General features: G+C 46.1%; 1 protein-coding gene across 5 annotated transcripts in view; it reads right to left on the bottom strand.

Moving 5' to 3' along the window:
• Window positions 1-15,280, bottom strand: part of CPQ (carboxypeptidase Q) — a 294,849-nt gene that overhangs the window by 205,791 nt on the left and 73,778 nt on the right. For all 5 annotated transcript variants that reach the window (XM_053247904.1, XM_053247903.1, XM_053247906.1 and 2 more), the window contains one exon: window positions 6,709-6,916. In XM_053247904.1, coding sequence (XP_053103879.1) covers window positions 6,709-6,916 — 208 coding nt within the window. The remainder of the gene's footprint in view (window positions 1-6,708; window positions 6,917-15,280) is intronic.

Here is a 15,280-nt window from a genome sequence, read left to right as displayed (position 1 = left end):
CAATTATAGGTACAAGTCATATTTATCTTTCTGTACTCGGAGCTCAAATTCACCTTGCTTATTTCCCATACTCATTGGAATATAGACACTGGAAGATATGGATATTATGCTGTAATGTACCTGCCACTGTTTTATTGTGAGGTTTACCAGAAAACTCCACAACTCCCCCAGTTTCTTCTGTAGTACCCAGGTCTCTGACTTTAGGACTGACCTTTGCATTTACCGTTAATATTTATCTCTACACCTCCACAGGCTTTAATATAAAGTTCTTTTGATCAAGTTCATCAGGCTTCTCACAAACACATACGTCCGAGTCCCTGGTTACAGCCCATCTGGGGTAATTCATTAAGGAAGCTTAGGCTGTGGTCCCAGAAACCAAATCTCTTTCATTGACACCATCTGTATCATGTTATTCTCCTGAAATACTCTCTCTCTCTCTCTCTCTCTCTCTCTCTCTCTCTCTGGTCTTCTGCATTTTAGACAAAGTCCACCTAAGCACCAAGATCCTTTACATTCCTTCCCCAGCCCTACCTGAAGATGCCAGGGATTGAACTTCTGCATGCAAAGCAATTGCATTTCCACTGAGCTAAAGTCCTCCCCCATACTGCAGGAAAGGATTAGATACCCGCTCCCTGTGAATTGCGATCCAGAACCTGACCACCCCAACCACGCATACATGCACATGTACACGAACACGCGCGCATGCGCACACACACACACAAACAAACAAACATACATATGACCTGACCTTTATTTAAATAAAACAACAGGCAGGGGCAAGCAAGTTTAACATAAGAGGCTAGTTCTCATTACCATTAAAATCAGGGTGGAAGGTGGGCTAGCCATAAGAACAAGCCTATCTAGTCTAGCATCCTGTTTCACACAATGACCCACCAGATGCCTCTGAGAAGCCCACAAGCAAGAGGTAGATGAGGGCAAGCCCTCTCTCCTGCTGCTGCTCCCCTGCAACTGGTATTTAGAGGCATCCTGCCTCTGAGCCTGGAGGTAGTCTATAGCCATTGACTAGTAGCCATTGATAGACCTGTTCTCCATGCATTTCTCTAAGCCCTTTTAAAGCTATCCAAGCTGATGGACATCACCACATTCTGTGGCAGAGAATTCCACCGATTAATTATGCGCTGTGTGGAAAAGTACTTCCTTTTGGCAATCCGTTTCATGGGATGACCCCTGGTTCTAGTGCTGTGAGAGGGAGAAATATCTCTCTCTCTCTCTCTCTCTCTCTCTCTCTCTCTCTCTCTCTCTCTCTCTCTCCACACACACACACACACAATCTCCACACCATGCATATTTTATAGACTTCTATCAGGTCTCCCTTTAATAATCTTTTTTTCTAAACTAAAAAGCCCCAGATGTTGTAGCCTTGACTCATAAGGAAGGTACTCCAGGCCCCTGATCATCTTGGTTGTCCTCTTCTGCACCTTTTCCAGTTCTATAATGTCCTTCTTGTGATGAACTGCACAGAGTACTCCAAATGTGGCCGCACCATAGATTTGTATAAAGGCATTGCAATATTAGCTTTTTTTTTTTTAGTCCCCTTCCTAATGATCCCTAGCATGGAATTTGCACGAGTTGACACTTTCAACAAGCTACTCACCACAATCCCAAGATCTCTCTCCTGGTCAGTCACCAACAGCTGTCCCACTCAGTGTATATGTGAAGTTAGCCATTTGCCTTTTTTGTTGCCTACTCACCCGGTTTGGAGAAATCCTTTTGGAGCTTCTCATTAGGGATGTGCAAACAGGTTTGATGTCTAATGTATTTTACATCAAACCGGTTCAGTTTGACATTTCAGGGTCGAACCAACCCCCACCCCCAGCCACATTCAAGGGGTTCATGAGCGTTTTTAAAAAGTTTTTGTTTAAAATTACCCCCTCTGGGGGGTTCCCATTCGGGCCTTCTCCCCTGGCACAGTGGCCATTTTGGATGCCACTGTGCCTGCACAATGGGCCTCTGTGTGGCCTGGCATGATGACATTTTCCCTTTTATCTGTCCCCAAAGGGCTCACAGTCTTAAAATATACATAAGGCAGATACCAGCAACAGCCACTGGAGGGATCTTGGTTTACTAAAGAGCCTTTGACGGAGCTTTATCAAAAGTCCAAGTATACTACGTCAACAACGTCACTTGTATCCACATGCCTATTGGCACTCTCAGAGAACTTCAAGAGGTTGGTGAGGCAAGATTTGCCCTTGCTGAAGCCATGCTGGTCCTCTTTCAACAAGGCCAGTTCTTCCATAGATTTAACAATTCTATCCTTAGCAGTTGCATGTTCGTCAGAACTCATGCATTTCCCTCCAGGTTCCTGGCAAGGCTACCCAGCTCATTACTGAGTGTAGAGGAGAGAAGAACCCTCCTATCACAACCTTTTTCATTACCTCATACCTCTTCTACCCAGTCGAATGGCACCTTGCATACCCTCCCTTGCACGGAAACCATCGACAGCAAAACTGCAGAGCACCCTCTATGATCTTGAGGCAGGAGCAGCTTTGGCAGGGCTGTATCTGCCTCCTTCCCTTTCATGGCTATTCATGGGAGGAGAGCTGGTCTTGTGGTATCAAGCATGAATTGTCCCCTTTGCTAGGCAGGGTTCATCCTGGTTGCATTTGAATGGGAGTCTACGTGTGAGCACTGTAAGATATTCCCCTTAGGGGATGGAGCTGCTCTGGGAAGAACACCTGCACGCTTGCATGCAGAAAGTTCCAAGTTTTCTCCCTGGCATCTCCAAGATAGGGCTGAGAGAGACTCCTGCCTGCAACCTTGGAGAAGCCGCTGCCAGTCTGTGAAGACAATCCTGAGCTAGATAGACCAATGGTCTGACTCGGTATATGGCAGCTTCCTATGTTCCTATGAAAGGCAGCCACTGGTGCCATGAAGCTTTTCCAGTCTGCTGGCAGCACAAAGCATGCTGGGAAGGCATACACTCCCTTGGAGAGCTTTCCATGGAGAGTCAGGCTTGCAATTGCCAAGAGCGACAATGGAGCTTTCAGCAGCTGTGCTTATGTGTTTGTTGCACCAAGCTGACGTAATGCCCATGTTTTTCACCCAGGGTAATGTTTTTCCCGGGCTCTTATCCACCCTCAAATGGCCACGTGAATGGGCTAAATGCGTTGTTGGGCTGTGAGACTACAATACAGCTCCCTCTTGTCTTGTACAAGGTGGATTGCTTAGCTGCGGTTGGAGACTAATGTGCTCATCTTTGGACTCATACTTGTTGTGTCTGAGGATCGTAGCATTCTATTGCCACCCTGGGATGCACAAATACCACGGTTTATAGCCTATGTTATCAAAATACACTCTTTTTTTTAAACACAAAGGAACAGAATTTCAAATCATCTAGTAGGGATTAATTAAGAGCTGCATGGCTAGGTTTCTGATAGCATAGCTGGGGGAAAAAGAAAAGAAAAGGAGAGGGCAGCATCTTCAGTGTTTGTTTCTGTTTAGTAATTATTGCCTGGTTAACTAATTCAGAGATTCATCTGTAAATAGAGACCCATCCAAGAATGCGTGGAAGGCACACCTTCAGAAATACCACTCCCTGGTTTCACTTATGAAAAGGCAGGCTTTCTATTAAATAGTGAACGTGTACTCTACACGTGCTCTGAGAACTTTGCTAGCCTTGTATTACACGATGAGGCTATTCACACAATGGGATACAATCGGGCTAGTGGAGACTAGCCCGATTTTCTCCCATCGTGAGAACCACTGGGCTCGGCTGTGAGCCCGGTGGTTCTTCCGCAGGTAACCCGCTGAACTACCCAGGTGGTTAAACCAGGTTTGTGGAGCGAACTGAGGCTGAAAAGCAGCCTCCTGGCTCGGGGGTCTCTCCAGCATGCCCTGCGCGCTCACGCAGGGCATGCTGGAGCTTCCAGGGGCCACCCGGCCCCCGATCTTCCCAGCCTCCGCTGAGTCCGTGATGGAGCTGGCTGTCGTGTGGACGGCCCCTGTGGCCGCCTGGAGCAGACTGCCTGCTCGTGTGTGGGGAGAGCGGGCTAAGCCCGCTTTCCCCGCTAACCCTCCCCAGGTGGCTCCCACTGATTGTGGGAACTGCCTCAACAGTAGAGAAGCCTTAGCTTAGTGGTAGAGCGCATGCTTTGTAAGTCCCGGGTTTAATCCCTGACACCTTCAGGTATGGCTGGAAAGAACCTCCATCTAAATCCCTGGAGATTAGTTGAAACCTTGCAGGTCAGTGTCAACAATACTGAGTTAGGCAGGCCAGTGGTCTGATTCAGTACAGAACAGGTTCATATGTTCACTAGTCCTCTGTCATCAACAGAGCTCCATGCAACTGGAGACAATGCCAAATTAAACTCCTACAAACCTCTTTGTGTCATAGACTGCAGATTTTAAGGACCAGAAAGCAGCTGTTTTTATGAGAAAAGTAAGCTAATTTGAAAATCAGAAGCAAAATAAGAGCAGAACAGGCCTTCTAAATCTTTCGTAAGAAATCAAGAGTGGGTGGCATATCTATTAACAGCTCTTAAACCATTCTTCTTGAACAGCGAACAGGGCCTCCTAAAAAAAACCCAGCTTCAGCAGATCCGAGAGCCAGGTGAGTGCTAAGGGAATACAGAGGTCTGTATTTATTTATTACAGAGGTCTAGCATTTATTAGATGATGTCATGTCATGCCTTCATTAGATATTAAATGCACTATACATTTGGAAAATGTATTAGCTGTGATCCCAAATAGGTTAATGCATTTAAGAAGCCGCAATGCAGCTAGCAAGCAGCAATGAAGCTATTGGATTAAATTTCTTCTTTAAAACGTCACCATGGTTTTCTTTTAAAAGGAGATCTCATACTTCAGGCATATTTTTGAAAGAAAACTGTGACTGTTGTTAATAGAAACAATGGTGTAATCAACTGCCATTGATCAGAAATTCTAGGCACTAATGGTAGCATCCCAGTTCAGTGCTTGTTGACCAAACTTAGGGTTGCCAACATTCTGTTGCCCAAATAAGGGACACAAATTAGGGATGGGACCTAGGTGGCCAGATTTGGCTTTTAAAAAGCCAAATTCTGGCTTATGGCCTATTTGACCCACGAGTATACCCCTTAGGTTCTGGCAACTCTGGATGGGACAATCTCAGGGGCGAGACCATTCATAAAAACCAAGTGCAACACAGCATTTTGGGGCCGGTGGGGGAGGTGAATTACACATGCCGGGCTGAAAGTACAGACCAGACAGTCTTGATTGGTCCTTTTGCCTGCCCCTGAATAACTGAGCACAAAGTTGGAGTAAGAAAGCAAGCAGCCCGCAGACTCCCCTCCCCACATGGCCTCTCTAGAAAGTTAAGGGAAAGGATGTCCCACCTTGTTCAAAGCCTTGTCTGCTCATAAGATGGTGCTACCAAACTGCCCCAGCATGCCCCCGCCTTGCCCGTGAGTGATGGGGGAAACGGCTGCCTGCGAGCTCACATTGCACTGCGCGTGTGCTCTGCCAAAATCACCTTTCTCTGATTTACGGCACAGTCAATGCGATGGAGGGCTGTTCCATCTCCACCCCCTGCATCTTTCACATTGGCCAAGGAGTCAAGGAGAGGAGTGGAATGCATTGGTCCAACTCTCCTCACTCTTCAAGACTCCAGGAGGATTGGTAGTCATCTAGGTCAGGTTTGGCTTGGGTGTGTAAGATGCTGGGTGAAAGCAGGTGCGGAGCCTAGAAAGCAGAGCCACCAAATATGGGGAAAATAGCATCCTGGATGGGATGACCACTTTCCCCCAGAAATACGAGATGTCCCGGCTAATCTGGGACTGTTGGCAACCCTAAGTCCAAACTTGAAGTTCAGGAACTTCTCATGGATACCCAAAGTTGAAAGAAGAATATGGAGAAACACTAGTGGCTATGTACATCCAAGTGAAAGCATACAACAGGAGTTGCCAGCCTTGGGTCCTAGATGTTGGATAAGTCCAATCATCCCCAGTCACAATGGTCTTTGTAGCTGTAATCCATCACTATCTGGTGACACAAAGTAGGCAGCCCCTGGCACAAAACAACTCTGATCAATTAACATTCTCTGACTTTCCTTGACAATTATTCCTATCAACCATAGTGATGTGCAAAATACCCTGTTGACAGAGGGCCAGTTTGTATGAGCACCAGCTTCAACATGTGAGCAGGATGGGGTCTCCCTGAGAGTACGCTTGCCCTGATGTCACTGAAGGACATCCTGGTATATTCAGGGCACCCTTTAATCATGTGAGGGGGACGTTCATCTGAATTGCCCCTCAACATGGACTTTGGCCCATGTGCTGACACCGAAGGAGGCTTGATTGTTGTGCACACCTTCTCCATTATTGCCCCTAGGCTTGTCTTGGCTATACCATTCCACTGGAGGGATGCTGTGCTGGGGACTATATTAAGAACCCTTCTCCCTGAATTCAATCCTTCTTTGTGCAAGGCATTTTCATTTTTTTAGATGGAGAAGCATTTGCTTTCGGGATTCTTCACCCACAGTCTCTGAAGTGATACAGCCCAGATATAAATTTACCTTCTCAGCTACTGTTTGTGAGAAGCAGGTCTCTGGGAGAAAAGTACTTTGTAGGAAGCACCCTACATAGTTTTCTTTCTTTAAAAGCTAACATCACTTCTCCGTGTAATGCAGTGACTTTGGCAGGGGGAGGCAGATAATCTCAATGATGTTTTCAATTGGTTCCCCAAGTGTGAAACAAACAAAATCTCATTCACCTGCTCAGGATATTTGCTCCCAACAATTTCAGCAACCGTGTTAAAGGAATCTGCATCAGGATAGGTTTTGGCTCCCATTTTCAGAGTCACAACAATCTTGGTGCCCCGGGAAGATATTCGTGCCATCAGTTCAGCATCTTCCACTGAAATGCAGGCAGTGGGAATCTTGGGTAAATCAGGTTTGTACTCTTGTATCCCAGTATGTGGGCTGTACAGAAGGGAAAAAAGGTTATACAGTACATAAAACATATTGCTCTATAGGCTGTTTGAATGATGATGATGACTATTTATACTGGAGACTCATTTTTCGCTTGTTCTCCATTCTCAGTTTCAGCTATTTGTGGTTGAGCTATATATACCTGGTGTGCATTATCGCAGGGGAACAAATGCCAAAACCATAGTAATTGAAACCTTGCACCTATGGGAATGATGGGGTTACTGAGTACTGAAGAACTCAGTAGGCCCTCAAGTTTCAATTATTGTGGTTTTTGGCATTCTGGGTGGTAGCCGAGAACCTAGTCCCCACAATAATCAAAGACCTCCTGTTTACTACTTTTCAACAGCAATGTTCTAGACCTGGTTTACATAGAAAAAGGAATGCTGAAACGGTTCTCAGACCACAAGGCTCAAAATCTAAAACACAAAACAAGGGAAACACCAGCACCAGCCACTGGAGAGATACTATGCTGGGGTTGGATAGGGACAGTTGCTGTCTCCTGCTAAATATAAGGCAGCCACCATTTTAAAAGTACCGGATTAGCAGGGCTTAATTACTGTGTTTGCTAGAGGAGCTTCTTTTGTTAATGTTGGCACGTGCATGGATTTTTTAATATATCTTCATTTATTTTAATAATTTACACCCCACTTTTTTTTACTTGACAAACCCAAAGTGTCTCACAAGATAAAATCACAAATGCCATATATTAAACTACATAATAAAAATGTAAATATATGTATAATAAAAGTAGAGTATACAATCAACTCATTCATTCATAGAACATGGCCGTTTCCAACACATCCATTCATATTACAGTTTGCAAACCTTCCAATACTTCCCTGATGAAAATATGGACATGCCAATGAATGTTCTGGGGGCATAGCCAACCAACCTGGGAGATGGGGAGTACAATTCTGACTCAGCACGCAGACAAAATGGAAACACAGGTAATAAAGTGCAGGCAAAGCACATTATTTCAGATTACCAAAGCAAAAGAACCAAGGCCATACAATACATGGATTTCAATGAGGTCACTATTCTCTAAAGGTTCCACAACACTTACATCTTGCACCAGGTCCTGGGCACCACTCAGGATTAAATCCAAGGTCACCTTCTCAGTGGTTGGTTCCATGACCAACTGTTCTAGGGCAGTAATTCCAGGTATCTAGAAATTTGGCCTCTTCCGGTAAATTCACATTACCTGTATGTGAATTTACCCAGTCTACATGTGTGTAATTGATGCCACCCATTATTTCAGCTCTGTCTCTCTTTGATGCCTCCCTGATTTCCTTCTGTTTCTCTCAGTCACTGTCAGTGTTTTGATCAGGAGGGCAATAGCACCTCCCTAGTAGCACATTTACTTTCAGGCCTTGTAAAGGTAAAGTGTGCCGTCAAGTCAATTTCGACTCCTGGCTACCACAGAGCCCTGTGATTGTCTTTGGCAGGAGGGGTTTACCATTGCTTCCTTCCATACAGTATGAGATGATGCCTTTCAGCATCTTCCTATATCACTGCTGCCCGATATAGGTGTTTCCCATAGTCTGGGAAACATGGCAGTGGGGATTCAAACCAGCAACCTTCTGCTTGTTAGTCAAGCATTTCCCTGCTGTGCCACTTAAGGTGGTTTTCAGGCCTTGTACTGACACCCAAAGAGTTTCTGTGGAGGGCTCTGATCTTCCTAGATTTTCTAGCTTGTTTGATTCTATCCCTTCTTTAACACACAGTGCTACTCCACCTGCAATTTGCCCCTCTCTGACCTTTCTATAGCGTTTATATCCAGGGATAAGAGTGTCCCACTAGTTCTCACTGTTCCACCATGTTTCCGTTATGCCCACTATTATCTATGTTTTCCTTAGCAACCAAGCACTCCAACTCACCCATCTTGGCTCAGAGGCTTATGGCATTGGCATATAAACACCTATACACTCAATCTCTTACCTGTTTTGTGCTACCTTTTTTATGGCCCTCCAACATTTCACTGAAGACTAGGCTCCACTCACTATTTGCTGCACACTCCATAGTGGCTTAGTGCACCAGTGGCTTGCTCTCCCACATCACTCAAGGCAAGTCACAACCATGCTGCCCAGCCACAAAGCCGTGCACTGAGTTCCCTTTGTCAGTCACACACTCTCAGCCTGAGAAATATTTTCCAACCACTGCAGAACACTACCAGTTTGGGCTTTCAGACCCCTCCCCCAACGGACCAACATAGCTACCTAATATTTTTCTTACCTCACAAGGTTGTTGTGAGGACAAGAGAAAGGGGAGATTTATTTATTTTGCCCTGCACTCCTTGGAGGAAGGATAAAAATAAAACATAACAATAAATGAAGTCAACTGTGGAATAACAATAACAATAATAAAAACTTTACTTATTGGCTGCTCCAGAACAGTGGTTCTCTGGGCAGCTCACAAACAGAAAACAATTGAATAGAACATACAATTAATAATAATAAATCAAATCTGGTTTGTGTTGTTGTTGTTGTTGGCTATATGGCACTTTAACATAGGAGACTGCGTTATATCAAGTCCGATCATTGCCCATCTACCTCAGTATTGTACTCTACACTGACAGCAGCAGCTCTCTAAGGTTTCAGGCAGGAGATGCTCTCTTGGAGATGCTGGGGATTGAACCTGGGAACTTCTGCATACAAAGCAAAGGCTCTACCACTGAGCGATGGCCCCATCAGTAATCTGTACTTCACTAAAAGTACATCACTGAGCACTTTGAGTGATGTACAAATTTATGTTCTCCTCATTGAAATCCATGTATCGTGTCTGGCAGAACACCACTGTGTTGAATAAACAGAGCTGATTAGGTTGGTTGTTGTCCCTTCAAAATGCTGTTGATAGTGTTATTCATATCCTGGAAGGGTCAACATCATTCCTTTGGATTTAAAATATGTACTTCTATAAGAGCCAGTATTATTCTCTTGGGTCCCGTTATTTTAGAATTCTTCACAAGTATTTCTTAGAACTGCAGCAAGTGAAGAGTTCGACATATAAAACATACACAGAACAAAAGCCTAGCTGCTATTGTTTGAAAGAGTTTATGCTTTATATGCTTACTTGGTTTTTATATGGCAGTCAGAGGTTTCAGATGCTCAGAAATTTTCATCTGCACGTGTACTAATTGCCTATTTTGTGGTCCATTTGGCCATTCATCTATGTGAATGATTTCTGATGTGCCCCATGGAACCCTGGAGTTCCCGAGGCAGAGTCACTAATGCGCAAATGGATTCAAAGAACCTGGGCCGCGCCCTTCAGGGGCCATGCCTCACGCCCCAGCCACGCCCCCTGCATCTGACACCAGACATGGCGGGGGGATAGTTGAGCTTACAAACAGGCCATGTGGTCCCGTTTGTGAGAAAATTTGGCCAGCAATTTTAAAAGGCAGGGAGAGCCGCTCCAGCCATGCTGAGAATATGGCACTGGCATTTTTTTCTTCCAAATGGGGCTGCACAACCCTGTTTGCGAGCTAAACTACTCCCCCTGCATCTGGTGTCAGATGCAGGGGGCATGGCTAACCTTTGCTCCCTGCATCTGATGTCAGATGCTGATGTTTGATGCAAGAGGTGGGGCTAGGTGGGCCGTAGCGGCAGGCTGGACCCAGGCCACCATGGCAGGCTGAACCCGGGCTGCCACTGGCCATGCCAGGGATTTCCCATAGAACCTCATCAAGTTCCTTAATGAGAAGATCAGTAATGGTGGACAAATTGCCTGACATTTAGGGGTGTGCGCAGAACCGCCTGGCCCAGTTCGGTTCAAGGCCAGACCGGCCTCAAACTGAACCAGGCCAGTTCAGTCCGGCCCCCATCGAACACACACCCTGGTCTGGTCTGGTCCGGCAAGTCCGTGAACTTTTTTTTAAATTTGTGCATGCGCAAATGCCCTCTGCGAGGTCGTAGGCCATGCCAGGTCTTGCAGAGGAGATTTGCACATGCGCTGCAGCGGCTAAAATGTCTGCCACTCGCCTTTATGGAGGCCTGAAAGGGCCAAAAAGACTACATTTACCCAGCTGTGGTGGTGATGAGGGAGGCCGGGGGGGGGCGGGAGAGGGAACCCTGGCGGACCTCCCCACCCGTGGCTACAGCAAGCCCCCCGAAGGGGCTACAGGTAGTTACTTTTAATTTACTTTTTAAAAAAAAGTTCACGGACCTGCCGGACCGGACCAGCGGTTCGGTTCCGGTATGGATGGAACTGGGGTGTGTGTGTTTCGGTTTGATCACAAACCCACGTACCCCTGGACCGTACTGTCGGACCGGTTCTGCACATCCCTACTGACATTAGCAGACTTCTGGGGTAGGGTTCTGTCAACCCACCAAAATTAGTCTGGAGCAGGGATTCTCTACATTGGGCCCCCAGATGTTCTTGGACTTGAACTCCCATAAACCCCAACCAAAGGCCACTGGGGCGGGGAATTATGGGACTTGAAGTCCAAGAACATCTGGAGACCCAACATTGAGAATCCCTGGTCTGGAGTCTCCAGGAATCAGCACCCATTTCCAGGAGACTATTGAAAGCAATCCTGGAGATGTTACTGGCTTGGTATTTTAACAAAACCAAACCTCTATAAATAGCTTCTTGGAGAAGAGAGCTAGTCTTGTGGTAGCAAACATGAATTGCCCCCTTTGTTTAGCAAGGTCCACCCTAGTTTGCATTTGGATGGGTGACTACATGTGAGTGCTGTCTGCTGCAAGATATTCCCCTTAAAGCTTAGGGGATGAGGCTGTATAGCTCAGTGATAGAGCATCTGCTTGCATGCAGACCGTCCCAGGTTCACTCCCTGGCATCTCCAGGTAGGGCTGGAAGAGACTCCTGCCTGAAACCATGGAGAGCCACTAACAGTCAGTATAGACAATACTGACCTAAATGGAGCAATGATCTGACTATACAAAGCAACTTCCTGTGTTCCAGAGCTGGTCTTGTGGTAGAAAGCAAGACTTGTCCCCTTTGCTAAGCAATTAAGGGAGCAACCTACTTTCTGCTTCTCTCCACATAGTGAGGCTATTCTCACAATGGGGGGTGGGGGGAACCAGGCTAAGGGAGCTCAGCCCAGTTTCCCCCCATCGTGAGAACCACCGGGCTCACGGGCAAGTCTGGTGGTTAAACGGCAGCTAGCCCACCAATGTCGCCCTCCTCTAAAACAGGGATCCTCAATGTTGGGCCCCCAGATGTTCTTGGACTTCAACTCCCATAATCCCCAGCCCCAGTGGCCTTTGGTTGGGGATTATGGGAGCTGAAGTCCAATAACATCTGGGGGCCCAACGCTGAGGATCCCTGCTCTAAAACGAGGTTAGCGGAGCATGCGGTTAGTGGAGCACTGTTGTCCGTAGCATTGTTGTCCCAAGCATTGTTAGCGGGCTCTGCTAACCCCATTTTTTTTTTAATCGTGCGACACCATGGCCAAGCCCGCTCTCCCCACCTAACCCCAACCAGGTCTCCACACTGCTTGTGTGGACCGCCTCAGTGACTCTTACCTAAGACTCCCTACCATTCACTATGAATTTGCTCTGCATCTGAACATCAGCACATGGGTTACAAAGAGGTGTTGCCTATAACTTCAGTGGCCACCATCTTGAAACAAGATGATGGATAAGCAAAACCAAAACAAACAAAAAAACCCTGCCATTGGGGCCTCCTAGGATTCCACCTAACAAGTGCTGTGAATTTGGTTTGTATCAGACTGTAAACTCAGAAGGGACACACAGACATGGTGATCTTATAAGCCTTCTTCCCTTCAGAAAGAAGACTAAAAATAACTCTTCTTATTCAGGTTAAACATTTTTGACACTAACAATTCATAGGCACCAAAATACCCATAGATACTTGGGACTGGTGAGAGGGTAACCAATGTTTCTGTTGGTTATGAGGAAAAGACAGATTTTCCATTCCTTCCTTTGAGGTTCCATCTGAAAATGTGGAAGCCACCTAGCAAAGAAGGCTGACTATAGCATAATCTGGCTGGGGAGCCCACACAAACTGATGATTAAGCCACAGATATATTTGTTCCAGTGGTGCTCTGCATCTACAGCTGTGCTCTGTTAGGACAGGGTTTCTTTCAAAACACCAAACATGCTTTTTCATAGTATGTAATACAATCCCTGTTCAGTTAGGCTATCTACTTCCTTCTTCAAATTTGATCTCCACAAATGGAAAATTCAATAGTGAATGATAAGGCTGCCATGCCACTGTTTGCTTACCGCATGTTCAACAAGTTGTCCATGGAACGAAATAAAATTCGTTTAAATTCTAGGGTGATAATGAAGTGATAATCAGTATTTTTCCACAAAATGATATTATGTAACACACTTAAGTGCAGCAAGGTCATTACAGACTGATGTCGCTCCATAAAGATAAGCTTTGCGTTAGCAGCTGGCTGGCCAGGCTCCATGCCACAGTGAAGTAGAGCAACAGCATCTAGATATACTTTCGGAGTGTTAAATTTCATTTTAAAAACATTTTCATTTTGATGTATTTAAAATAACTATATCCCGTTCCTCAGGGGCGAAGCTACTGGTCTTTGAAGGTGTCCAAGGTGTCCTTGGAACCCAAGCCCCTCTGGGGTCTAGGGTCTGGGGGGCCCTCCCCTGCCTGCCCCTCCCCTGCTGTTGCTCCCACCACATGTCGCCTGCCATGACTATGGCTCCTGCTCTCCCTGCCATGGTGGCAGCTCTTCCTCCCACTCTCCCCCTGCTGCCACTATCACTCCTGCTCTTCCACCACCCCCTGCTGCTTGTTGCCCACCAGTGCCACCACCACTCCTGTCCCCACCCCACGTTTGCCATCTGGCTCCATGGATGATGCAGACACAGGGTGCATGTGTGCGCTTCGTCTCCATCCAGGCTCCAGGGAGGTCAGGAGCTCCGATTGGCCTCAGAAGTGGATGGCAGGCATGGGGGTGGGGGAGAAAGGCTGGAGGAAAGAGCAGGAGCAATAGCTGCCACTGCAGAAGGTGACAAGCAGTGGAGGATACCAGGCGGAGGAAGAGCAAGAGCATGGCAGTGGCAGGGGACAGCAGGAGCAGTATCCACGGCAACAAGCAGGAGCCGTTGCCGTGTCAGACAACGGGTAGCAGGAGCAACAGCAGTGGTGGGTTGCCCATGTTCAGTGGCTGAACACAAGCGGTCCGTGGCCTTGCTATGCCACTACTGCACTCCTTCAGTACAATACGGACAACAATAAAAACAGCACAAAATTAAAAGCCAGTGCTCTCAACCAGTTTGCAAAGAGCTGCATGTCTTGTTTAGTTGGGATCATACAGCTGAGAAGTTTTTACCCTTGAAAAAACACTTCTGAAGAGAGAGGATAGAAGTCTTCATATCTTGGATAAGTCACTGGATGTGATACATTCATGTGGTCACTTTGAGCATAATACTGCACACGAGTTCCATGAGCTCAGTTGTATACGAGTTTCACTGCACATGGAACTGTGTCCTTTGTTATTGCATTTACACTTGGAGAGGAAAAAAGCTGCACTGTGAATGGTCCTTAAACAAAAATGTTTTGATCTCATATCTCTCACAGTTCAAATTAATTTAATAAATCATCCATCTTCTGGTGCTGGGAAAACTCAGGCCTGCACGGAGGTCTATCACATTGTAGCTCTCACATTGGAGGGGTTTATTATTAGGGTTGCGTGTTTTGTATTTTTTCTGTTTCGATTTGTACCAAATCCAAATCAACCCCATTTTGTATTTTTTCCGAAATTAAGCCTTCCGAATCACCCCAGTTTTGTTTTGTATCCAAATTAATCCAAATCCGAATTAATTCAGATTAAAAAATGGGGCACATGGTCAAAAGAGTGGGTGGGGGTTATAGTGCCCAATGAGTGGAAGCTACCACAAAAATGTCAAAGGAACTGGGCAAACTGCTGATTTTTGGTTAATTTTTGAAGTGTGTGCATCTTTCAGATTTTCCCCATAGGGTATGATGGAGATTTCAGGAAAAGTATAGCTTCACGTGGAGGGGAGGTGTGGCCTAGAGTGGAGTGTGGTTGGTGGTAGTGCCCAGTTGGTACAAGGAAGCTACCACAATTTTTTAAAGAGGAATTTGGCAAAGGGCTGATTTTTAAACAATTAATGAAGTTACGCGTCTTTCAGATTTTCCTTGTAGGGTATAATGGAGGTTTCTGCAGTCCCATAACTCCACTTGAGGGGCACTGGGGTGGCCCAGAGCAAGTGGCGGTGTAGTGCACATAGGGTGCCAACTACCCACATGGGTTGCCAACCCATGAAGAACAGGGTTTTGTTGTTCTAGAGGTGTTCTGAGAGTAGATTCTCTAGTAGCATATGAGAGTGGATTCATGGTTTTTCATTAAAAATCTCATTTGCTACCAGAGAATCTAAACTCAAC

This window comes from Hemicordylus capensis, chromosome 4 (assembly GCF_027244095.1).
Source record: "Hemicordylus capensis ecotype Gifberg chromosome 4, rHemCap1.1.pri, whole genome shotgun sequence".
Taxonomy (NCBI): Eukaryota; Metazoa; Chordata; class Lepidosauria; order Squamata; family Cordylidae; genus Hemicordylus; species Hemicordylus capensis.
The sequence above is the reverse complement of the archived record's forward strand: the minus strand, read 5'-3'. Positions and strand labels throughout refer to the sequence as shown.